At 33.6% G+C, this 26,457-nt stretch overlaps 2 protein-coding genes across 8 annotated transcripts; both read left to right on the top strand.

The window, feature by feature from the left end:
* Positions 1–4,863: 4,863 nt before the first annotated feature.
* Positions 4,864–5,329, top strand: LOC149197001 (germin-like protein 8-11). Its single transcript, XM_089408524.1, has 2 exons — positions 4,864–4,891; positions 4,956–5,329. The coding sequence occupies exons 1-2, from the start codon at positions 4,864–4,866 to the stop codon at positions 5,327–5,329; spliced, it is 402 nt and encodes a 133-aa protein (XP_089264650.1).
* A 7,791-nt stretch (positions 5,330–13,120) lies between these two features.
* On the top strand, positions 13,121–19,170 carry LOC149197000 (uncharacterized). 7 transcript variants are annotated; one of them, XR_016254705.1, is made up of 4 exons: positions 13,122–13,506; positions 14,132–14,213; positions 14,480–17,318; positions 18,076–19,170. XR_016254705.1 is itself a non-coding variant. In XM_089405701.1 (3 exons), exons 1-3 carry the CDS (start codon positions 17,250–17,252, stop codon positions 18,369–18,371), a joined length of 186 nt encoding a protein of 61 aa, XP_089261827.1. In that variant the 5' UTR covers positions 13,238–17,249; the 3' UTR covers positions 18,372–19,170. The 7 variants fall into 6 exon arrangements, 1 of the variants encoding a protein (XP_089261827.1); XR_016254703.1 differs by having other exon boundaries at positions 13,238–17,318; positions 18,076–18,159; positions 18,339–19,170; XR_016254706.1 differs by lacking the exon at positions 14,132–14,213 and having other exon boundaries at positions 13,121–13,506.
* Positions 19,171–26,457: the final 7,287 nt, after the last annotated feature.

Below are 26,457 nucleotides of genomic sequence, written 5' to 3'. Positions count from 1 at the left end.
ACCTACCTTTTACATTTAATCTCTGCCTTAACCTTTTTAAAGATAAATCAAAATCACTCTCCTCTTGAATCATTGTAGCCTAAGCATGATGATCACATATAAACATACACACATGTATTATTAACATTAGTCTAGGAAATGATTAAATGATTAGCATTACTAACTAAATATCATCTTAATACTTATTATTAACTAATGATGTCCACAACAAGTGGGGTAAGTGTCCAAGAAAAGGGGGGAATGATGCACACAAAAGGTGGACTATAAAAAAAATGCATTATGATTATGTTAACACATATTCTTTAATTAACACTTGTATTAACTATGCTAAATTATGACAATTTAATCTTATTCAAATAAACATCACTAGAAAATATGTCATCATATGCTCATGCTTAGTTTAATGGAGTCCAAAGGGGTCACAATATAATGAGGGCCTACAAAACAATAATAATGTAAGGGCTCAACAATAACAATAGTTGGTTTCTATGGGGAAAACAATAACAATCTTGGGGTTACACTAGTATTATAGAGGGTCACCTAGGCAAAAGTAGTGCTTTATAACATGTTCTACAAAGTAAGTGACCTATGTTACAATATGTGTTGCTGAGAACAAAGGGCACCTTATAGAGGCTAGAGAAGATGATCACTTTGTTAGGCACACATCACCGTGACCCATGTTACAATGTGTGTTGTTGAGAAAAAAGGCCACGTTATAAAGACTAGAGAAAATCATCACTTTGTTAGGCACACATCACCCTGGGATACACCTCTGCATCCAACTAAGATTCCGCTACCAATCCATGTTGACATGAAGGAGAACAAACTAGCCATAATGCCGACAATTTGATGTTTAATTTGGAATTGATACCTAACATTTAAAACAATATTAATAACAAAATATATTTATATATGGGTCATAAATAAAATATTTAAAGCAAGTAAAAATATTTCAAAATTAATTATGTATAATATATACAGAGCAATTGAAATAGAAAATTTCTCATTACACTCATAAGTGCTCTCTAGATTCCAATATGAAAGAAATGTATAATTGAATTCATTGTACTTAAAAGCAAATTATCAACAACAAAAAAGTATTTCAAATACAATATTTCCCTACCCACATTAGAGTTAAATCATTTCAATTGTGTGTTATTGAATACGATGGAGGGATATATGCAAGTCCTTTCATACTTAACATGGTATTGATATAATAAATATTTTTTTATTTTTTTCTTTTTGTTTCTTATTTTTAAATACTTATTTATGAAATAAATAAATTCAATAAAAAAAAATATTTAATTTAAAATTAAGGATGAATTTTTTAATTAATATACATTTTAAACATTATATATAAATTATATATACATATTAAACACCACCAAATTATACATATTTCTCACACTAACAATTTCCAAGTCAATTAAATTAGAAAAATATATTCCCACACTTTAGAAAAATAATGGCTATACTATTCGTGTTAGCCAAATGAGAATAACAAAACAAATAATTTATCAAATATTTTTATTTCTTACTTTTAAATGTTTATTACAAAATTAACAATTTTATATTTTTAATTACTTTATTTTATATATATAATTTAAGATGGATATTAAATATTCGTTTTGTAATTAACTTTGAAATTTTTAATTAATATATCTTTTAAACATTATACCTAAATTGTATATACATATTAAACATTGAATTATTGATTTAGGAGGATCCTGTCAGTCCAGTATGAGCAGAGTCTTCAGTGATTCAAGTCGAAGTGGTCTTAAAATGATCATAGTCGATGAGGTCTTGAACTTTTTCAAGTTCGCTAGTATTCATCGTCAGCATTCAGTGTCTGGTATCTTCATCTTTGACAGTGATGTTATGGTTGTCTGGTAATGTCAATGGTTGATATGGTTTTCATGGTATTCGAAGGATATGGTTTTGTACCTTGTTGTCGACATGTGTTTGTCGTCAGTTCTGTCGGGGTTTGGTTGTCGACATGTGTTTGTTGTTAGTTCTGCCGGCCTTTGGTTGTCAACATGTGTTTGTTGTCATGAGATAGTGGCAAATGTCGCTTTGTGACGAAGAGGTGTACATGTGTTTTATTATCAAAATCCAAGTGATTTAATACATAAACATAAGTCATGTATCCTAATACACCTAAACCCTAACCTATACCTAATCCATGCATTAAAATTCCATAACCCTAAGTCCTAAACCCATTCATGCTATTGCAAAACTTGTAAAACATTAAAACATTACAAAATGCACACAAAATAGCCCCTAACGGTTGGCCTAACTGCATCAGAGCAGACCGTAGCGGGCCATGTGAAGGGACAAGGGATTAACCGTCAGGGTTAACATCGGAGCGTGACCGCGCGGGGAATGGTATCTAATTGTGGTTGTGTGAACGTAGAGCAGGAGACCACGCAGTCGGGGGTTGTCTCCGCTGTTTGGTGGACAGTCACGGTCCAGGGGGGGTAGCAGGTGTATGTGAGTGCCGAATTAACCGCCAACCATCATCGTCGTGAAAAACAGTCGGCAAAATTGCTGGAGCCATAACTGCGGGTTATCTAACTTGTTCACATGCATTGTCAGCGCCCTCCGCCCGGATAGCTGACTCCTAACAGTGTCGGGCTAAACTAAGGTCGAAAGTGGGTTTTTATTTGTATTTTGGATATTTTAATTACACCTAGGTGCTGAATATCACTATGTGACATTAATTCATTAACTAAAACCCTGAATTAACCCTAAAAGTCAGCTTGTTCATTCCTAAGCTCAGACTAAGGAGTTAGAATGCATCTGGAGGGTTATAAAGATAGTTTGGCTCGTTGAAGAGTAGGAGGGAGTGATTTTAGAGTTTTGTATGGAGATTATAGAGGACATAGGCTGATTTTTTATTTCAGTGTAACGAGAGCCTCTAGAGTCAATTGGGAACCATGACAAGCGTTGGAAAGCTAATTTAGAGAGCTTTCATGTGACAATGACCAGAAGTGCTTGCGTGCACAATTAGTCTGGTTAATTTGTTGTGTAATCGACCTCCTCGGATTCAATCCTAATAAAGCGGACACCCATCTTGAAAGCGGACATAGAGACGTAGTCCATCAGGGACGAACTCTGTAATCAATATTGATGTCTCGTATCGCTGTGTTTTTACTACTTATTACTTTTGTTTGTATGTTTCTCATGTTTTAATTATGTCGTAAAGTCACTCCTTTTCAATCAATTCTCACGGTTAAAGCACCTTAAGTTAACATTCATTTCACTAATGGCATTAATCAATTCTACTTCAGTTTAATGTATGATCATCTCAAATCAATTATACATATTTTCCATACTAACAATTTTCAGGTCACTCCAATGGAAAAAAGTATAATCCTACTCTTCAAAAGTCACTCCAATAGAAAAAAACAGATTCCTACACTTCAAAAGTCACTCCAATGGGAACAAAACAGATTCCTATCTTTCAAAAAAAAAAAAAAACCAATCCAATGGAAAAAACAGATTCTTACCTTTCAAAAAACAATAACTCTAAATAAAAAAGAACAAATTATAAAGATAATTTAAAAATCCTACATCCATAAAAAGGAAACCACTAAATATGCTTTTCAAATCAACCAAATGAAAATATATATATATATATATATATATATATATATATATATATATATATAAAAAAATATATATCGATCTACAAATGAAAACTAATCCTACATATACAAGTGGATTTCTACATCTACCATGGTAAATAATGAATACAAGTTTTCAAATCAGAAAGAAAAAATCCAACTCCTACAAATGAAAACAATAAATCTTACAAAACTAGTGTTAGATAATGCACACCTTGAATGTTAAATGAAATGAACACATCTTTATCATTTGGGGTTTGCATAAAAGGCCTCTCAACCAACCAAAGAAAAAACAAATTCCTGCCCCTAAAAGTGAAAACCATGTAATCCTATGGGTTGATATGAAAAGAAAGAATTCCTACCCCTACAAATGGAAACAATGAAATCCTACAAATACAACTGGTGTTATATGGTGCATACCTTGAATGCTAAATGAAATGAACACACTTTTATCATTTGGGGTTGCATAAAAGACAACCAACCAAAGAAAAACGAATTCCTGCCCGTAAAAGTGAAAACCATGAAATCCTACGGGTTGATATGAAAAGGAAAAATTCCTACCCCTACAATTATACGTGAGGACAATAAGCCGGAACCCATCGTTGTTTAAATCGTCCACCAGTACACCTTTTTCGTCGTTGGCTCTGTGTTGCCCATGCAATTCATTATCCTTTACACGGAGTACACCTTTTTCGTCGTTGGCTCTGTGTTGCCCATGCAATTCATTATCCTTTACACGGAGTACTGATGCCACATTATAGGATATTTTCACGGCAAGCAATAGATCCCATGCTATTGGGTCATTAATTCTTACCCCCATCTTATGCCATCGTATGCGGCACCATACCCTTCCCCCATGGTATCGCCATGGGCATCCTCCGGCAGTAAATGCAATGGTGCGAATTAAGGCAAGCAATAGATCCCATGCTATTGGGTCATTAATGCTTACCCCCATCTTATGCCATCGTATGCAGCACCATACCCTTCCCCCATGGTATCGCCATGGGCATCCTCCGGCAGTAAATGCAATGGTGCGAATTGATCTGATGTATCGATACGACCGAGATTTCCGACTTACCCCAATAGATTTGCGGCTTGCCATGCATGATACCTATTCCTTAGTATTAAATTGAGCGCGGGAAAATGAAATTTTGAAAAATAACAGCGCGTTCTTCAAAAACAATACAATAAACAGTATGCTTTTGTTTCTTTTCTGTGTTTGTTTCCACATCTCGTTATGGCAGTGGATAGTTTTAGAGTACTCTGTAAATACATAGAATGGTGCTCTGTAAATTCATAGAATTTCGCTGTTGATTCACGGATATCCAGGCGTTTTCGGATTACTGCATCTCAGACACCAGGCTTCTATTTCTAAGAACGAAGTGCCATGCTTGAATCCCACTCAAGCTTCCTCACAACACTTCATGACATTGGCCCTGTGTAAGCTACCAACGCGTGGAGTGAACTTCATATTGCAAAACATAAAGAGCATGCCAGGCCTCAACATGCTTGGAATCGTCATGGCTCGCATAGACATGGCTGTGGGAGGGGTGGCAACTCCACACATCCATCCCAAAGCCACTAAAATTGTGTACCTGTTGCAAGGTCCCTTCGCATGTGTTTTTAATCAACTGCCTGTATATTCAGTTCCGTGTTTGTTGCAGCTTTGTGGCTCAATGGTCCATGTCGGTAGCTTTTTGTGACATGGTAAGTTTTGGATTTCTGGAAAATAATAAGCAGCTGGAAATTTACATGGAGTAAAACCTTAGTTTGGCAGACAGCCGAACGTAATAATATATTATATTTTAGCTATTGATTTTCGTCCATAGGTTGTTTTTGTTTATGACATTTGTGCATTAGATTACAAACTGAAAAGGGAAAAATTTTAATGCAATATGACCATTTTAAGATGGAGAGTATCAGTGTCTTGTCTTCTCAATTTCTTCACGAGTGAGAGAATTTTCTCCTTATGAACAAATTTATGATGGTCTAAAAAATATATTTTTATTTTTATAATAAGGCTATCACTCAATATAATCTACATCATAAAACAAAAAATAATATTCACTCACTTTTAACTCATTAATATCTATACTTACAGATCCAGTCTCACGAAGAATCAAAAGGATTAGAGGGAAAAAGAAGAATGGCTAATTTGAGTTTCCTTAGAAAGATTCTTCAAAAAAATATTTAAAATAGTTTGCATATTGAGTTTAAAGAAAATTATATATAAAAAATGGTGTATATTGAGTTTAAAGCAAATTATGTCTCTCTCTTTTTTTGACCAGAATTTAGAATTGTTGCAAAATAAATTTAAATTTAAAAGTTTTTTCAAAGATTTGAAACATTAGTTATGGTGGTCAAGAATATATTTGATTTGAGATATTACAATATAGTAACAATATTTTTTTCTGAGGAATTGTGATAAGTATTTATGGTTATATAATTATTTGGAATTAAGAAAAGTCCATGTCTTTCCAAGTTTTAATGAGCAAGTGTAAGTGAAAAATAGATACTTATCACAATTGATCAGTAAAAAACAAGTATTTATGATTTTGATTGTATTGTGTGTTCGCCACAAGTGCCAAAAGTAAAATTATTTTTTTATAGAAAAATATAATATATATAACAAATAACTTATAAAAAAGAAAATACCTACAACATAGGTAGGTAGACCTTAGTATATCTTATCGTATCGAAGAGTAACACAAGTAAGAAATAGTGAGAATCCAATTTATAAAGCTCTAAGTCTACACAACCATTTGTTCATGCACACAAACCAAACCAACAAACATAAATGGATCTCGCTTTTAAAGAGTGGGAGTTGCAGAGGCTAAAGGCTAAGGAAGGAAACACGTGGAAGCACATCTCGGAGCTCTTAAATTAATTTTGGTAACTCCTTTATAAGTTGGGCTTTATGTTTTTTTTTTGTAGATTATATGGAAGACTACAATATAAAATTGCAATTCAAAAAGTGCAAGAGACAAGAAAATCCTATTGTGGCTATATTGAAACATTGAAGCCTTTCAAATGGTTTTGGATTAATCCAGATATTTGTATCCATTCCATTAAAAAAAACCAAACATGTTTATAAATATATTAATGCATGTATACTATGATGTTAGGATTTTTTCAACTCATGTTAGGATTTTGTCAACCATTTTTATAGTTTGGGTTTTAATAAAAATGTTTCTTGTTTTTCTTTTGGATAGAAAATATTTTATAATTAAATAAAACAAATGCATAAGTTAATTAAATATGTTAACATTGGTGTAATATTATTTCTAAATTTTATAAATTAAAATTAAATAATAATATTTAGTTTTTTATTCTTAAAAATGATCGGTTATTAAATATATTTTATAAAATTTTAAAATTTAATACATAATTATTATAGTTGAATTTTTAAAATTTAATTTCTATTTGAATTTTGAAATTTTCAAAATGGAAATTATATCTATTATTAAAAAAATAAATTAATTTTTTTGTAAGAACAAATAAAAAGGTGAACTTTGACTAGAACATATTAAAAATGATAATTTAATTTTAAAGGATGAAAAAGATATACATATTTTATTTTTTTGAAAATTTTAATGATATATTTTTAATCATTTTTTTTTAATTAATTATATATATTTTTAATTTATACAAAATTAAATTAATAATAGTAATTTTTTTTTGTAACTAAACTGAGGCTAGTTGGGATCAACTTGCTTATTGGTTGGAAGAAGACCCATCCACTCAACATGTGGTGCTTATCACCACGATTATAAGGGGTTGGGTAGAGAGTGTTCTGTTTTTTTATGAAGCTTCAATGAGTGTCAAGTTTTTTGTAAGAGCGCACCTAGATTAAAAAGTAAAAGACAAGACAAAAAGTTGAAAACTATTTTCTTTCCTACCCTACCTAATTATTCATCAATTTATAACATTTAAAATGAAAACTATTTTCTCTCCACCATTACCTAGTTATTCATTATTTTATAATATTTTTCCACATAAATAGAAGAGTGGTAGCTATGCAAAGAAATAAAGTACTTGAATATTAAAACAATCACATCTTTAAAATTAAGATTAACTGAAGCATGAGAATGTTGTTGCCAAGCCTAAGAACACCTAGGATTTGGAAGTAAAGTTGTGATGATCTTGACAAATAGCTTAAAATCCTCTATAATCAATGCTCTAACATAGGTAATCACAGTTAATATTGTTAGTAAAATTTGATAGAATAATATATATATATATATATATATTTTAATTAATAAATTAAAAAAATTAAAAATTTATATAAAATTCCCTTAAAATATATATAAAAAAAATTCAAACATGTTCCCCTATTTTAAATGAAACTTGTATAAGAATTTTTAAAAATCTAAATTAAAACTTTCATAAAAGAGAAATAAATTTACATTAAAACTCTCATAGAGGGAAAAATTTCAATTCATTTACAAAATATTAAATTTAAAAGAAACGTATGAAACAAAATTTACAAGAAAAATTTTGTTATGTTATATTACCAAAAAAAAATAATTCTAATTTTTATAAAGAAAAATTCTTAGTATACTTTGAAAAAAAACATCTTGAAAACATGTATATGAAATTTAAAGGAAATCTTTCAAAACTTCACAGGAAAGGGAAAACCATATACATATAACATTTAAAGGAAATTTATGAAAACGATATTATTATATTGTAAGGAAAAAGAAAATTCTTCAAAATGTGTATAATGAGGAAAAAATTAATTATCAAGCTAACATATTTAAGAGATCGGTTTGAAGTTCGGAGAAAAATTAAATCAATTTAATGCATTGTCATTTTTTTGAAATTATATGAATATGTAATAATATGTAAATAATAAGAAGGGTAATTAGTCATCATCTTTAAACTATAATGTGTAATTTAAAACAATAATAACTAGCAATTGCACCAAATGTTGCAAAGGGAACGTCGTAAGGCGCAGTAGCCTAGGAAAGAGTAGCATTGATAGTGAAAATGTCAGGTCCAACATTTGGAGCAAAAATAAAGATGTGGTTAATAATCAAAACTGGTCCTTAAAATTTTTGGTAAAACTAAAACATAATTCCATGTATGGTACCACATTTAACATAATTCCATGTATGGCACCCATGTTCTCATCTATGTGTTAAGTACCCACCCATATTCTCAACCTAGCTTGGAGGGGGAGAGAGGTCATACTGGTTAGTTATGAATTCTCTTTCATTGCAATATATCAATAGGTTGCAAACAAACAATGGGTGTAGATGATCCATGGGTTCATAACGGCCTCAATAATTCATTTAACCCATAATACTTTCCAATATCTATCTCAAGACCACCATCTCAACGATTAATTTAGCCCATAATACTTTCCAATATCTGTCTCAAGACCACCCTCCGAGCTATAAAGATTTAAATGTTCATGTGTTACTTTGTTACTCATTGGAATATCAATTGCACCATAATATTATAATAATTTCCAATCTTTAATATTGTTATTAAATTTTATATATTTTCTAAAAATATTCTTCAACTAATTTTAAAAAAATGCATATAAACATATCATTTCATTATATACTATTTAAGCATATAAATAACATATAATTATCATGAAATGTGACAAGACATTAGTGCCTTTTCCATCAATAATCCCTCTTCGTAAATCTGCCTTCAAAGCTTGGCATTTAGCAGACATCACAGACAAGTCAACATCTCTTCTAGCTTCTCTCTACTATTCACAAAATTGTTTAAAAATATGCCCACTTAAATCCATGTTGTCGCAGTGATTTGATGTTGTCAGAAATTTCAAAAGAGCTCTCATACGCTTCCTTTTTTATCACATCCATGGAGGTGGTTTGCAATGATGTTAAGGAAGTTCCAAGTTTGTCATTAGTTGTGAAGGTGTATACCCCTCATTGCTTGCTGGTGGAGGATAAATTTGATGATGTTGAACAAAAGTAAGGATGTTTGGCCCACAATTTATTTAAGGACAATTTCAATTGCTACATTCATTGCTTGACCAAGCACACCAGATTCAATTTCTCCATTTCATTATGTCAAAATGAGAAATGAAGGTTAAGAGTCTACTATCACCCCAGAAAGTTGGACTCCCATCATTAGCATATATTGTAGCCAAAGACAATCTTGGAAAATATCTGGAGTAGGAGAAGTGATCAGAGACCATGAAGGAGGTGGAGTCCCTCTGTAGCTATGGCTTGCCCAGGGAGGCCTCTCTTCCTGTTCCACTGGTTCAAGCCATAGCTACAGAGGGACTCCACCTCCTTCATGGTCTCTGATCACTTCTCCTACTCCAGATATTTTCCAAGATTGTCTTTGGCTACAATATCATATTTATTATATTCTTAATTTTAGTCTTAAAATTTATGCATTCAATTTTATATATATTTTAATTATGATATTTATAAAATTTAAATTGTATTTATTTCTTAATAAATTTTTAAAATAATAATTTAAATTGATTTAAAAAATGAATTTATTGTATAAATTACGATAACAATTAGATATACATAGAGAGAGAAATGATCATCAAATTTTAGAAGAAAAATAAAAATAAATTATTTCATTTTTATCTAAATATTGATATTTTATATTAATTAGCTTAGTCATATAAATTAAATGATAGATGAATTCCAATCCGCTTAAGATATTAATGCAACCAAAGAAAAAAGTTGTGGAAATAAGGTTGGCAAGGACCAAAATCTTAGGATTGGACGTTAATCAACTACGTGGAAAAAAAAACTAACCTTTTAATAAGTAAATCATTAGAGATCCTAATTTATAAAACACAAGTAATTTAATAAAGTTAATCAGATACTTTCATTAAATTGTAAGGATAAAGATAATTATTTTTAATTAAATCTTAAATATACACTTAATATTTATATATAAAAAAAAAAAATTCTCACACCCTTATTCAATATAAATACACTTATATCTAACAACTTTTTTTTCAATATTAATATACTTATAAACATAAATAAAATTATTAAAAATAAACTTACAACATTAAATGTAATCTAAAAATAGAAAACAAAACTCCACAATATTACCAATTATAATATTTTATTCCAATTATAATTTTACAATAATTACCTACCATATTTTTAAATTTTTATTTATTTTTCTTTTATAATAATCACAGTTTTTTCTTTTTAATTTTGATACTTTATTTAATATTTTAAAAAATTGTTTTAATTATTTTATGCAAATTGCAATATTACCCTAACCTTAAAATTTCATGTTCATATTAACATTTTCATTCATTTTATAATATTTATGGACAATATTTATATGTAAATCAAAATACTATACATATGTAAATCAAAATACTATACAGTATCGTTTTTTAGTACCAAAAAAACCAACCTTATATATTAGTAACTCAGAAATATGAATATAAATTAATGAAAATATAAAGTAAATGTAAATATATAATCAATTTTTAGTTTCATATGGGAGATCGTGAAAACTTACCTAAAAAATTATAATGCTATCACACATGTATCCCATATTTATAAAACCAACCAAAAGATCTCATATTTATGAAACCAACCAAATTGTCAACTCCCTTATATAAATATATATTATTAAATAAAAAAATTCTAAAATCAATATCTTCTTGATATTTCCACCGGCAAAGAATCATGTCAAACCTATATTTATATGATGTCTTTTAACTTATTTATACAATCTCTTTTAACACATTATTATTAATTTAAAAAATCAATATTTTTTTATTTAATTTTTTTAGCCCGAATGTAATATTAAAAACAATTGATTAGAATGTAAACAAATTATTATTAACCAATTTTTTTACAAGCGAAAAGAAACTATATTTTTCTCTCAGGGGTATTTATATGAGAATATTTGATTACGGTCAAGTTTAGGTTATCGTAATAAAAATATTCTAAATAATTTTTATTACTTTTAAAGCAATAAAATAACTCATGTTCATTTACAAACCTAGCGAAGCACCTTTTCAATTCGAAGAGATTTATCCGTGAAGTAAGTTGCTTGTTGGCCAAGATCGGCCTACTTGTAATTCGCGAATGCTCGCTAAATGATAGCTACGTTGCCAGTTGGCCGAGGTCGACCTGTGGTTTGTGATGGCAACCAATATAACGTACCAACCCATCGCACGAAACCAGTGATGTGCAGATGCCGTAACCATGGCATGAAATGGCTATGGATGGTCATACATAAAAAGGTGTACTATAAGGCATTAAAATCCCTATAGCATGAGATTTATGGCTTGCCCCCATCTACCGCCTCCGGATTCCTCTTGTATCCACGGTATTGAGGCCTGTTGAGCGATCCAACGGCCAGGGTTGGCTCCTTCAACTTTCAATACCCTCGGCCAGGGTTGGCTCCTTCAACTTTCAATACCCTTGGCGTCGCGTTGAGGTCTCATTTCTCCGTCAGTGCTCATGACTCCGGCTTGGTCTCATTCCAGCTTCGAACCAGAGCTCTGTTGAGGTTTTTGAAAGGCTTTCGAAGTGCCAATCCTTGATCTTCATCTTTCGAAGTGATGGAGCTTTCCATCGTAACTGATATTTTTTTCGTAGATGATATGGCTTTCCCCACTGCGACCCTCAGCGTGGAGTACAAAATGAGGGCCATCTACGAAAAAATATCAGTTACGATGGAAAGACACTTGCTTGGATGCTATGTTTGGACGGTTTCTGCCGTCTAGAAGTATTGAGAACTCTGGGTTTGAGAATTCTGGCTTCCATTTTGTTGTCCATTGGTTCGTGATACCTTGGGTTCTTACAGGACTATCCTCCATGGTTAGCCAATATTAAAGGTAATTTGTTTTTCTAAAAGCTCCGTTGGGGTTTGGTCTGGCTTCTTTCAAAATCTCATCGTATTTCTCGAACCTTCCAAAAAACATACGAAGAAAACCATGCTCCGCTAGGGTTTGTTCTTACTTATTTCTATGGGCTTATTGTAATTTGTGATGCTCTTCCATTGCTTACCAAGATTACAGGTAAATATTTTTTATCTAAAAACATTCCTGAAAAACTTCAGAGGATTTCTTCTATTTGCTGCTAGGAATTTTGCAACTGGTTTTTTTATATTTTTAAATCTGATAACCCTATCTTTCTATGTTATCTATGCATCTATTGCGGTCTAGTTCCTGTTGGCTTCTACAGGTATTTACTTGCATTAGGTTCCTAGACAAGGGTCATTTTCAGTTTCTAAACTTTTACCTTCCATTCTGCTGTCCACTGGTTCGTGATACCTTGGGTTATTACGGGACAATCCTCCATGGTTCGCCAATATTAAAGGTAAGTTGTTTTTCTAAAATATTTCCTTGAAGTCTACAGATGACTACATAGAATCCTCACCATCCCCTGAACGCTCAAGGCATGGATCCAAAAGGTGAACTTATAATGCCATGGAAATTTCTGTAAATTGCATGATGCAGAGCAGGATCACATGGAGTGGGAGCATGGTGGTTCATTTCGTCCAGGTGATCGAGCATGGGATGGGAGTTCTGGAGCTATGGGTGCAGAGCCTAACCGGGTGGTCCCCATCATAAATTGCAGTATGTCGTCGATACTCTGCAAAACGAAGCGAATTGGCATAGTGCAGGAATCCTCAACCCTTCGACCAGTACAAGGTGCATGCTAGGGCAATTTGACCCTCCAATATTCTAACCCTAGTGGCTTCCACTAAATGTTAAGGGGACGTGACCGACTCTGCTTATGTGCTGGAGTGAAGAACATAGAGAGGAACCATCGTTTGAAGAACCAGTGAGAGGACGTTGTGGTTCAATCGCTCTAGTAATCGAGGACACGTGATGGGATTTCTGAAAAGGAGTTCATCAGATTCCATTTCTGTGAACATCCTTTGTTCATTAATGGTATATATAACGATTACCTCTATTCATTGTATGTATATATAATAATTATTTTTATTCATGAAAGTACATGTTTTCTTATCTCTATTATCCCTATTTAGGAAAATATATGTTCTTCAATTTTGTATATCGGTGATACTTGTTTCATTCAAACTGAGTGTAGCAGAGAATAATGCCAATACAAAGCAAGACATAAAGTGTGGTGTGTTATTGAGTTGCGCTTAGCTCAGCAGAGTAGAATGTTGCTACAGGGAAGAGCATCTTGGGTAGTGGGTTGATTTAGCATTGCACCTGGTTGATTTGTCCTTTCTCATTTTTCATTTCTGCTTTTTCTTTCTTTTGTGGATGCTAAATAGCAATGTCCAGCGTTATTTCCCTCTTCTTGCTTGTAGTCTTTTCGTGGGTTTTGGGTTTTATTTTTTTGGGTTTTTGTTTTTTTACTGTTTAGATATTGGTATTTTTTGTTTTTAACAGTTTTGTTTTGGGTTTTTTCTTCTCTCTGGGAGATGAGACGATATGTTGGCTTGGCTACACCCTATAGCTGTGGTTCATGTACTTCCCACATGTTGTGCAACAGTTAAAAGAGGTATGCACTCTTTCTTTGGAGTTTATTTTTGGGTGTGTGCAGGTGTCGAAAGATTGCAGAGGAGCTCCAGTGAAGACTTCGGACTATGTTGCTAACATTCAACTTTGGAAGATAATCATTGCATGTATTTCGCATATACTTTATATTTAGATATGCTTTATACTTGCCTCTACTTTAGTTGCTAAAGAATTTATGTTGTAAAGATTACAATAATAGCTAAATGAAATAAATCAAGTAAAACCATCTATTCCACTAGCTACATCATTCTTAACCAAATCCCAAGTGGCTTTCCCTCACTACTTACCAAATTTTAAATTGACTTTCGCCTTTACATGATTATTTCTCTCAAAAAGTTAAGGCTTCATTTTTATTTTTCATGAAAACGTGCAGGGAAATGGTGAGCATGTTCCCTTGGCAGATTGATAGTTGGCTGTCTTCAAGCTCATACTGTTGCTTAGCTACCATGGTATTGATCCAGTAAGTCTGTTGATGTTCAGCACCAACCTACTTCGATTCTGTTACTTACCTAATTCTGGAGGCAAGGACCCAGATAAATTAGCAAATGGAATATGTAAAGCCTCCATCTTTGACAAGTTACTGAGCTGCCATAGATTCCCGCTTGCATAAGAATTGTGCCCGGTCATCATATCCCTGAGCTCTGTTGGGATTGAACCAGTGATCTCATTGAAGGAGGAGCACAATTGCGAAAGATAATACTGCAAATTCATTTCAACGACATTACGTGTCCTATGAAATTAGACAAAAATGGAGACTTGATGGGATCTACTTTTGAGATTATCAACGTAGCTAGTACACACATCCAGAACAGTGGTTACTGGTCAAACCGAACCAGCTTATCGGTCACCCCTCCAAAAATTACAGCCACCATCAGTGACTATCAATATCATATAAAGCCAAAATTGTCTGATATTATATGGCCCGGTGAAAGTGAAACTACGGCGCGGGATTGGCCCCGTGGAAAGGAACTTGCTATTGGTTTGCCTAGAAAGATAGGCTACTAAGAATTTGTAAAAGTGAATGGTAGCAACCCGATGAAAGGATTTTGTGTTGATGCATTTATTGTTGTAATGAAATTGCTGCCCTATTTTTGGTACACATTTAAACCGTGTGGAATAGGGAATTCTGCACCCAATCACGATGTTTTTAACGTGTAAAATGCAATGGGTTACCACACTGCCATATTGTTTCATGCAGGTTTTCTTTCTCTACAATGTTCTTGAAGCATGGTGACTAATATTTCTGCTCTTTTTTTATCCTCAGGGATTTTAGCTTCCCTCTCAAAACATTGGTTTTCTTTATATTTGATGGTATTGATGCGCTTAAAATGCATGATTCTGATGAAGACTTTGAGAGAATGATGATGCTTCACTACGTAGGCAGTAAATGAAAGGTATTTGTGGAAATAAATTTAGGTGCCCACGTTGTTGCAAGTGTCCTAAATAAGTTGCGTTAAGAAGTTTGTGAAAAAAAATTAAATGTGATACAAATATTCATAGTGTTTCATACTTTGGAAAATGAGATGAGAGTAATTTGGATTTTATGTTTCTGTTTCTTTCCTAAGATTAAATTCTGGTGCTAAATGGTTCTTGTCAGGGAGTTTTCTGTACATATATTTTTGCAACTCTGTTTTTATTTTTCCATCATTTCATATATAAGAGAACTTCAACATGTGGTTTATTTATTGTTTTTTAGAACCAAATGGATTTAAAGAAATTATATAGTTTTTCAAAAATGAATAGGGAAGATGTTCTCTATGCATAGCTGGAAAGCGTCTTCTTGGATACAGGGTCAAATGCAGTTATGCATGGTCTCATTTAGCCATGCCAGCCTTGCTAAAAGTTCTTTGCCCATACTCCCATCTGGATTAAATGAATCTGTGCAGAGTAACGAGGCACATTACGGGCATGAAGTTGATTACGTCCATGACCACTTTCGAGATGGCAGCGGGGCAGACTACGGTCACAATGAGGCAGATCACAATTATGAGCCTTCAGCCTTGTCCTCTGAAACCGAAGGCCAAGAGGATGCAGATAGATTTGATGGTTTATTTTCTCCATCGCAAGAGTATACCGAGGTGCCACGCTCATTTGAGATTGGCTTCTCATGGCCAGAAGAAATCGATGTTGGAACAGAAGGATTTGATATAATATATGGTAAAGAACAAAAAGTTGCTGCAGAATACCAGCAGGTGATGGAAGTCTCAGTTGATGCAGAGAATACCCAAGTTCTTGAATCTGTCATTCTAGACAGTGTACATGATATAGAAAACTTACCAGTAGATGCAGAAAAAAATGTTAATAGTTCTGAGGACTGTATTCCTGAATTGGTATCATTTATGGACTCTGGTGCAGATGTATCTCATGAATCTGAGTCTCATTTTGGTAATAGTGGTTCACATGACTTTGTTTTCTCCTCATCTAAAACAGAAACTAACAGTGAAATACAGAGTTTTGAGAGCCTTTTCATTCAAGATCCAGAGGAACTGAGCACATCATCAGGTGGAGGTGATTACTATATTCCTGCAATGGCCAGTCAGTCCAAGACACTAAATTTTGAGAGCCAAAATGAATTTGAATTCAGACATAATGAATCTGTCATGTCTCTAGTGGAAAAGAGTAGTAAGGACTCGGGAGGGGGGATCAGACATATCAGTTGTTCATGATCTCGGAGATTCTAGTACTCCAGCAAAATCACTGAAATATATCTTGCTTTTTGGAACTATAGGTGCGTCTATTTTTGCAGTTGCGATGCTTGCTACATATTTGGTCAGTGTGTATAGAAAGAGAGTCAAATGTACAAGTCCTAAGAGAGCCCAAGAACATGATCAGAACACTGTAGCAGAGAAAAATGGTCCTACAGAAGATGGTCATTCCATTCCGAGGAGGGAGATACTATATCCCCAGAGAAATCACTTTTTTTCAATGTAGATGACTGTGCCCTGCGAAAATAACTTCGAGCGAGGGATTCCTATGTGCCGAAGGTGGAACTTCTTAATGAGTATTTGCCATCAAAGGTGGTAAACACTTCAGAAAGAAAACTCAATACCTGGCTTTTATCAAGTACCCAAGAAAATTCATTTCACACCCCAGAGAGGAAGGTTAGGAGAAGCAACACATACTCGGAAACAGAGCAAGGAAGTATGGCTACTCAAGAGATGTCTATGGATGATTCTCCATCTTATGGGAGCTTCAAAACTCTGATGAAAGAGGTATTCTACTTTTAATCCCAACATCAAACTTGTTAAGCTTTTCCTTTGTTTTTTCTACCTTTGTGTTTTGGTTTTGAAATAATATTCCAACCTTTGCAAGGCATTTTCTTGCTTATCAATTGCCATTGAATATCAAGTAAAAGTGGAATTTGGTTTCTTCATTTCGAGGTTGGTAAAATAGTTGTCTAGGAGCAGGGGAATTTGGTTTCTTCCATCCTACCAATCTTCCTTATATATCTTGTCAGACTTTTTCAGTGTTGTGCGAGCCATTTGATGTACAGATGTTGTTCATGTGCTTATTTCAGTCTCAATTCTCTTTTCACTGCACCTTGTTTCCTTTGCATTTCAAGTAAAAATGGAATTTGGTTTCTTCATTACAAGGTTGGTAAAATAGTTCTCTAGGAGCCGGGGATGCTCTTCTTCCATTCTACCAATCTTTCTTATATATCTTATCAGATTTTTTCAGTGTTGTGTGAGCAATTTTATGTAAAGATGTTGTTCATGTTCTTATTTCAGTGTCAAATCTCTTTTCACTGCACCTTGTTTCCATTTTATTTCTAGGATATCTATTCTTCCCTTGAAAATTTTCTTCTGGGTAGTCCTCAATTCATTCCATAAGTATGTAAAAACAAACCAGCATGTAGGAAATATTTGAATGAGTTATAGATAGCGATCCAATTTCATACTTGTCTGATTGTGTATCTCCAAAATTTGGTTTCAGAGATACCTTTTTATGAGTTGTTTGTCTACAATGCAGGGTTCAAGTGAAGAGCAGATGAAAGTGACACCTGTAAGAAGATCAAACCGACTTCGTAACCAAAAGAAGTCTCCATTATCAGCTGTACGAACGATCTCTAAATGAAGATCCTGCATCATGTTCTTCCTTAGAGCTGCCTGATTTGAGCACAGGGAAAAGCACGAACGACATAAAGAATTTTTTCTCCAAATGACTTTTGCCTTTACATGATTATTTCTCTCAAAAAGTTAAGCCTTCATTTTATTTTTCATGAAAACGTGCAGGGAAATGGTGAGCATGTTCCCTTGGTGGATTGATAGATGGCCGTCATCAAGCTCAAACTGTTGCTTAGCTACCATGGTATTGATGCAGTAAGTCTGTTGATGTTCAGCACCAACCTACTTCGATTCTGTTACTTACCTAATTCTGGAGGCAAGGACCCAGATAAGTTAGCAAATGGAATATGTAAAGTCTCCATCTTTGACAAGTTACTGAGCTGCCACAGATTCCCGCTTGCGTAAGAATTGTGCCCGGTCATCATATCCCTGAGCTCTGCTGGGATTGAACCAGTGATCTCATTGAAGGAGGAGCACAATTGCGAAAGATAATACTGCAAATTCATTTCAACGACATTGCGTGTCCTATGAAATTAGACAAAAATGGAGACTTGATGGGATCTACTTTTGAGATTATCAACGTAGCTAGTACACACATCCAGAATAGTTACTGGTCAAACCGAACCAGCTTGTTGGTCACCCCTCCAGAAATTACGGCCACCATCAGTGACTATCAATATCATGTAAAGCCAAAATTGTCTGATATTATATGGCCTGGTGAAAGTGAAACTACGGCGCGGGATTGGGCCCGTGGAAAGGAACTTGCTATTGGTTTGCCTAGAAAGACAGGCTACTAAGAATTTGTAAAAGTGAATGGTAGCAACCCGATGAAAGGATTTTGTGTTGATGCGTTTATTGTTGTAGTGAAATTGCTGCCCTATTTTTGGTACACATTTAAACCTTGTGGAACAGGGAATTCTGCACCCAATCACGATGTTTTTAACGTGTAAAATGCAATGGGTTACCACACTGCCATATTGTTTCATGCAGGTTTTCTTTCTCTACGATGTTCTTGAAGCATGGTGACTAATATTTCTGCTCTTTTTTTATCCTCAGGGATTTTAGCTTCCCTCTCAAAACATTGGTTTTCTTTACATTTGATGGTATTGATGTGCTTAAAATGCATGATTCTGATGAAGACTTTGAGAGAATGATGAAGCTTCACTACGTAGGCAGTAAATGAAAGGTATTTGTGGAAATAAATTTAGGTGCCCACGTTGTTGCAAGTGTCCTAAATAAGTTGTGTTAAGAAGTTTGTGAAAAAAATTAAATGTGATACAAATATTCATAGTGTTTCATACTTTGGAAAATGAGAGTAATTTGGATTTTATGTTTCTGTTTCTTTCATAAGATTAAATTCTGGTGCTAAATGGTTCTTGTTAGGGAGCTTTCTGTACATATATTTTTGCAACTCTGTTTTTATTTTTCCATTATTTCATATATAAGAGAACTTCAACATGTGTTTTATTTTTATTTTTTTTAGAACAAAATGGATTTAAAGAAATTATATAGTTTTTTAAAAATGAATAGGGAAGATGCTCTCTATGCATAGCTGGAAAGCGTCTTCTTGGAGACAGGGTCAAATGCAGTTATGCAGGGTCTCATTTAGCAGTCTAAAAGGGGGCAGTTTAATATAATTTTACATATCAAAGTTTTTATTTTTCATCATTTCATATATAAGAGAACTTTAACATGTGTTTTATTTATTGTATTTTTAGAACAAAATGGATTTAAAGAAATTATCTCGTTTTTCAAAAATGAATATGGAAGATGCTATCTATGCATAGTTGGAAAGCATCTTGTATCTATGCATCGCTGGAAAGCGTCTTCTTGGATACAGGGTCAAATGCAGTTATTCATGGTCTCATTTAGTAGTCTAAAAGGGGGCAGGGTAATATAATTTTACATATGAAAGTTTTGTTGGGATTTAAATGTGCTAAAGAATTGATGATGTATAGAGATGAATAAGAAACGATTTGAGAAATAGAACTCTTAATACGTCATCTATCTTATCACGGGCATGTTCAAGATTGAGCTTTCTTTGAGGTAGGTTGAGTCACGTGCTGTTTTAGGGTTATTTGAGATCAATGACAGGTAGAACATGTTTATACCTATTTTAGTTATATGATTACATTTCTATATAAATTTTAATCACTTGCACAATTTCATTCAATAGATATGACATTTTTAGATGCCTGATTCTATCTTAACTACTAGTTAATCTCAATGATTTACGCTTCAATGGGTTTAATACCAATTTTAATTGAATTCCTACGGAAATAGGTAGATAATGTATCACTCATTAAATTAATGTAATTGGACGTTGCCTTGTCTATGAATGCTTGAAAACTTTAAAAAATGCATGAAAAAAGTTTCAAAACTTCGATGTGAGAATGAGTTATAATAGGATATGTAATAGAAGAGTTGTAATAATATTTCAAGTATATCTCCAAATTTACAAATTTCTCCAGTGGCCAAGTTTGTTCATCAGGGAAGATTCTTTTCGACAAGCTTTGCAGGTGGGGATTGAGGTTGATCAGAATGAAATCCAAATGGGGCAACATCCCATTTCCTCATTACCTGATTGAGGGTGATCAGAATGAAATCCAAATGGGGCAACATCCCATTTCCTCATTACCTTTGGTCAGTTGTCAACTTGTCAGCAATAACAACCAAAAAGGACCGAAAAGGATTTCAGAAGAAGCGAGGTAAATTGGAAAAAAATTAGATTGGACCAAATTCATAATTAGGAAACCTTAATTATAAAGATTTTCTGGTTGTCGTGCTTTTTTTCCAGATATTTGTTTAATTGAGTTATGCTATTACTATTTTCTATCTCTTTTCTCTATTTTTTAATTGAATTCCTATAGAGATAGGCATAGATAATGTATCACTCATTAAATTAATGTAATTGGACGTTGCCTTGTCTATGAATGCTTGAAAAATGTTTGAAAACTTTAAAAAATGCATGAAAAAAGTTTCAAAAGAGTTTGAGTTGTAAGAGGATATGTAATAGAAAATTTATAATAATATTTAAAGTATATCTCCAAATTTGCAAATTTCTCCAGTGGCGAGTTTGTTCATCTGGCAAGATTCTTTCCAACAAGCTTTGCAGGTGGGGAGGTGGGGATTGAGGGTGATCAGAAAAAGCAATAAGTCAAATACATGAATAACCAGACAGCCCCTTTACCACAAGAGAACACATATCTATATCTGTTTATTAATAATGATATGAATATAAATATCAAAATTTAATAATTAATAACAAAAGCCATATATATATATATTTTGTATATTTTAATATTTAATTTTTAGAAATTGATTTATTTGTATTTCATTTAAATTAATATTAAATTTAAGTTTATTAATACTTATAATTGCATTAATAATAATATGAATATAAATACGGCCTGGAGTATGCCGTAAAACTGCTTCTGCTTGGCTAAGAGCTCGTCTTCCTCAGACGTAAGGAAACAGGTTAACGGCCCAAGACCCAGAGGCATCTGGCAGGAGTGAGAGCCTGCTCCCGATTACGGACCACCAGCAGGGTTATGCCAGGTGGCGTGGTTTTCCTATTTAACAGTGATGAGTCAAACCCAGCATTCGCGGATAGCAGCCAGAGATGGCTGTCCTCACTGTTGGTTTGACACCTGAGTTGATAGGTTTTACCACCTTCGGAGAAAAATAATATGAATATAAATATCAAAATTTGATAATTAATAACAAAGGCCAAAGAAGCAGTAAAGAGGATGAGTTTCACAATTTGATTTATATTTGATTGATTTGATTTTCACAAATAGATTGATATTTGATTAATTTGATTTTTACAAATAAATTGATTTTACAAATGGTGCAGTGCGGTAGGGTTAGAATACAATCAAGGGAAAATTGATTGAGCCTCAACCAGGAAATTTTCTTTCGAGCCTCAAAAACAAACTTGATGAAACCAATTTGCTACATTTGTCCTTCACATATGGGATATGAAAACCTTCATCTTAGATCTCTCGGATTTATACACCATTTCAAAAGAATGTACAACAATAAAATTTGCGGTGAACATGATTGTGAAATCAATCACAATTGTTGTGGCGGGTTGGAACAAATGAAAATATAAGGCTGGTGCATTTTTAGGTTACACAAAATGTTGTCAAGGTTGGAGTTGATCACATTAATTTGTAATACTTGTTTACAGTTTGCCAGAAAATCTAAATGAGCAAGTTGGTTATAAATTTTATTTTATGGTAAAAGGATGGTGGCTTGAAATTATGCTCAACAATAAACAATAATTAAAAAAAATCAATCATTGTTATATTAAACATTTTCATAGGTTATATTTTTTTATCTTTCCCTGAAATATAAAACAATTATTCTTTAATTATTTCTTAAAATATAAAAAAATAATATATAAATATAAAATGGTGGTCAAAAATTGTGTTAATGTTTTTTAATCTTTGTTATATGAAACTTTTCCATAGATTATAATATTGTTTGATCATTCATTATAATATGAAAGAAAAATATGTGATTTTTCATAATATTACATATTCATAAATTTTGTGAGATGAATAAAAAAAACCAATTGATCTATTATTTAAATTATGATATTAAACTGTGGCTCTTTTACTGGTTTAAAAAATTAAACCCTAAATTTATTAATATAATTTTTTATTTGTATATTTTAATGTTTAATTTTTAAGAAACTAATGTATTTGTATTTTATTTATATTAATATTAAATTTAAGTTTATTAATACTTATAATTACATTAATAATATTAATTCCTTGAGCCTCAAAAACAAACTCGATGAAACCAATTTTGCTACATTCGTCCTTCACATATGGGATATGAAAACCTTCATCTTAGATCTCTCGGATTTATAGCAAAATTGGCAATGTGAAAATATAAGGCTGGTGCATTTTTAGGTTACACAAAATGCTTTTAAGGTTGGAGTTAATCACATTAATTTGTAATACTAGTTGGTTATAAATTTTACTTTATAGTAAAATGGTCATGGCTTGAAATTATGCTAGACAATAATTAAAGAAAAATAATCATTGTTTTTTTTCATAAGAAAAAAAAGCGGAATTCTATTATATTGGTATATCTGAATTACATAACAGAAAGTCTAGAGTTGATTCAACAACTCAGAATGCAGAAATAACCTTCATAGTGCAATAATAAAACTAAATCCATGGAGACTGTAGTCATGGGAATTCTGGAAATAAGGTAGTACGAAAGTAGGGCAATACTTACATAACAGAAAGAGCTTGAGCGATAGAGTAAATAAAAAAACCGGGGAATGGTACATACTAGAGCCAGATGTATGGAAGAGAGAGTTATGTACCCGAAAGATCGAAATCCTAAATATGGTACCTTAGTTCCCCCACTGCAATTGTCATTTCCCATTTACCAACTTGTGATTGAAGTCCTTTCTTTGATAGTTCATCTGCCTGTGTATGTTGGGACCTATTCACATGTTTTATTGCAAAATCCTTTCTTGATGACCATAGGGATTCTATTCTGTTCATCCATCCAGATAGATAGTGATTTTCTATGGAAATCTTGCCATTAACATGATGTATAATGATTTTGGAATTTCCATAGATCTGCAACGACTCAATATTTAAGAAGATACTGATTTGAAGAAGCCCTGTTAGTTCCATAGCTTCCGCCTTGTTGTTTGATCCTTCACCTCCATTCCAATATATGGCAACATGCTGATCCTCCTTTGTGACAATGTAGACTCCACAAGTACATATTCCATTTTGAGCAGCCCCATCAAAATAAGCTCTAGGAATGTTCGTCGGACAAGGAGAATAAGAATGTTCCTTAGTCTTAGCTTTCTTCTGCTGTGAGCTGTAAGGAGAAATAGAGTGGTACTGAGAGATGATGTTTTCAAAGACAGATTTATAACTATCCTTGCCATTTTGAAATAGAGACTTGTTCCTCCATTTCCAGATAGACCATAAAGCAATTAAAGGAACAAGTCGCCAGCTCTCTTTTGGATTACTCCACCAGATAAGTGCATCTTTTATAGAAGGATGTGATATATTTGTGAAACCAAAGTAAGTGGCCAGGTCCCTCCATAGCTCCTGGGAGTGAACACATTTTAGGAAAATGTGAAGATTGTTTTCTCCCTCTGCTTTGCAGATTAAGCAAATAGCCAGACCATGCCAATTCCTCTTTTGTAGGTTGTCCCATGTTAGATTTTCATTATGAAAAACTAGCCAAGCAAATATGATAATCTTATATGGAGTGCCAGATTTCCAAAAGGAAATGGGGAAAATGATTGCAGGAAGAGAAATATGAGTTTTTAGAAGTGTTAAATAAATATCTTTCACATAGACATTCAGCTTACCCTTGGCCCCCTTACAGATAAGATAATCTTCCGATTTAGATTTACATATACCCCTATTCCGCATTGACCAGATTAGATGATTCCACTGCTGAGCAAGAAGACCATTTAGGCCTAGTGCAGATGCATTTTTCCATATGGGAAAGGGACCCTGCCACATATCAATGACCTGCCCCCAGAAGAAGATACCATTACGATGGAGAAACTAAAGTAGCTGTTGATATCAAGGTACGATGGAGGCATGCAAGAGGGGCAAGTGGCAGCCCATATGTGTTAAGGGTATGAGTCATGGCCTAGAAAACTGGCCTCGCACAAATACATTAATGGCAACATTAACTCTGCCTTCCCTGCTTCTGGTTATAGGCACGATGGCGCTCCATTTCATTCTCATTGTTGTTGTTCTATCGTTTGCATTCGGCTCCATCAAGGTCGCAGTATTGGGCGACTCTCCGAGCGACAGTTCGCCCACCTGCTTCCTGTCGACACTGGTGCATGTTGAGAGTTCTTCCCTGTTGGTCTTGCTCTATAGGGCTATATGCGACTTTACCTTCTCCGGCCTCCATTCAGCTCCAGTTCCTGATGCTTACTGCTTCTCTCAGGCTCAGACTTCGGCTCTCTCGGTGCATTCGCCCTTCAATCGTTTATCCGCCTTCCCTCCTCCGTTTAACAGTCCCCATCCCATAAAAAAGCCAAAAGAGACGCTGAGAATGATCAGCAAGCGTGGCGGTTCACGTGGTCGAGCCACCACCTAACACTCCTCCACCACTGTGGACCCCTCTGAAGATGCGTCGGTCGTTCCAGTTGCCAGAAGTGGCAGAAGTCGGGGTCGAGGGCATGATAGAAGCGAGGCCTGTATGCATCACGTGCATCCCACTGCCCGCTTCCGCATACCTTGTTAACTGGCAAATTCCTCCTTCATCGTATCTGTGACTATCGAAAGGTGTGAGCACAACTCGGGTTCGGGAGTAGTTCAACAAAGGGCTACGGAGGAACAGGGGTTGGCAAGTCAAATTGTCATCCCGCGCCAAGACACCGTAAGCATTCCTACTACGCACTCTGAGGCCAATGTCGGCCCTAGCACGAGAGGAGAGCCTTCAAGCTCTGCGGTCCATTCTTCTGACTCCATGGACTCCGGTCAATTTGGGTGCCGAGTTTTAGAGGAACAGCCGTCTACCTCATATGAAGTTTGAGCCAGTCGGTGCCTCTAGTTTTATGGTTTTGCCTCTGAAGACGAAGCTCACCTCTTTTTCGATTCACAGGGTTCATGCTTGTCTCAGGCCTTTGTTTATGATACAGGTCGGGGTCTGTTTATGTAAAAATCGGTCCTTGAAACAACAATGTTTTATTCAGTCCGATATCGCTATTTGGGTCAGTTTTTTGATTATGTCTGGTATGTTCAATGTTCCTTGAAATTATTCTCTCTGATGTAAGTCATTTTGATGGTTCTACAGTCATGATGTCAAGTTTTTCTGCCATATGCCAACCTCATGGCATGAATTCTCGAGGCCAGCCTCGCTGTAACTTTTTTGTATGAATATAAGAGTAGACTAATTGAAATATATATATATATATAAAGATGGTGGTCAAAAATTGTGTTAATGTTTTTTAATCTTTGTTATATGAAACATTTTCATAGATTATAATATTGTTTGATGATCCATTATAATGTGAAAGAAAAATATGTGATTTTTCATAATATTACATATTCATAAATTTTGTGAGATGAATAAAAAAACCAATTGATCTATTATTTAAATTATGATATTAAATTATGGCTCTTTACTGGGTTAAAAAATTAAATCCTAAATTTACTAATATAAATTTTTATTTATTTAAATTAATATTAAATTTAAGTTTATTAATACTTATAATTACATTAATAATATTAATAATGATATGAATATAAATATCAAAAATTGATAATTAATAACA

Source organism: Pinus tabuliformis, chromosome 2_2 (assembly GCF_031772625.1).
Source record: "Pinus tabuliformis cultivar Carrire ecotype Pingquan chromosome 2_2, CPIR1, whole genome shotgun sequence".
NCBI classification, from domain to species: domain Eukaryota; kingdom Viridiplantae; phylum Streptophyta; class Pinopsida; order Pinales; family Pinaceae; genus Pinus; species Pinus tabuliformis.
This window is presented reverse-complemented; position numbering and strand designations above follow the sequence as displayed.

Excerpts from the sequence above, each read along its gene's own strand:
- LOC149197000 (XM_089405701.1), top strand. The coding sequence starts at position 17,250 with ATGGCTACTCAAGAGATGTCTATGGATGATTCTCCATCTTATGGGAGC. Across the intron at positions 17,319-18,075 it reads TCAAAACTCTGATGAAAGAG|GGTTCAAGTGAAGAGCAGAT; the intron begins GTATTCTACTTT and ends TCTACAATGCAG. Across the intron at positions 18,160-18,338 it reads AGAAGTCTCCATTATCAGCT|GGAAATGGTGAGCATGTTCC; the intron begins GTACGAACGATC and ends GAAAACGTGCAG.
- LOC149197001 (XM_089408524.1), top strand. The coding sequence starts at position 4,864 with ATGGCAGTGGATAGTTTTAGAGTACTCT. Across the intron at positions 4,892-4,955 it reads GGATAGTTTTAGAGTACTCT|GCGTTTTCGGATTACTGCAT; the intron begins GTAAATACATAG and ends ACGGATATCCAG.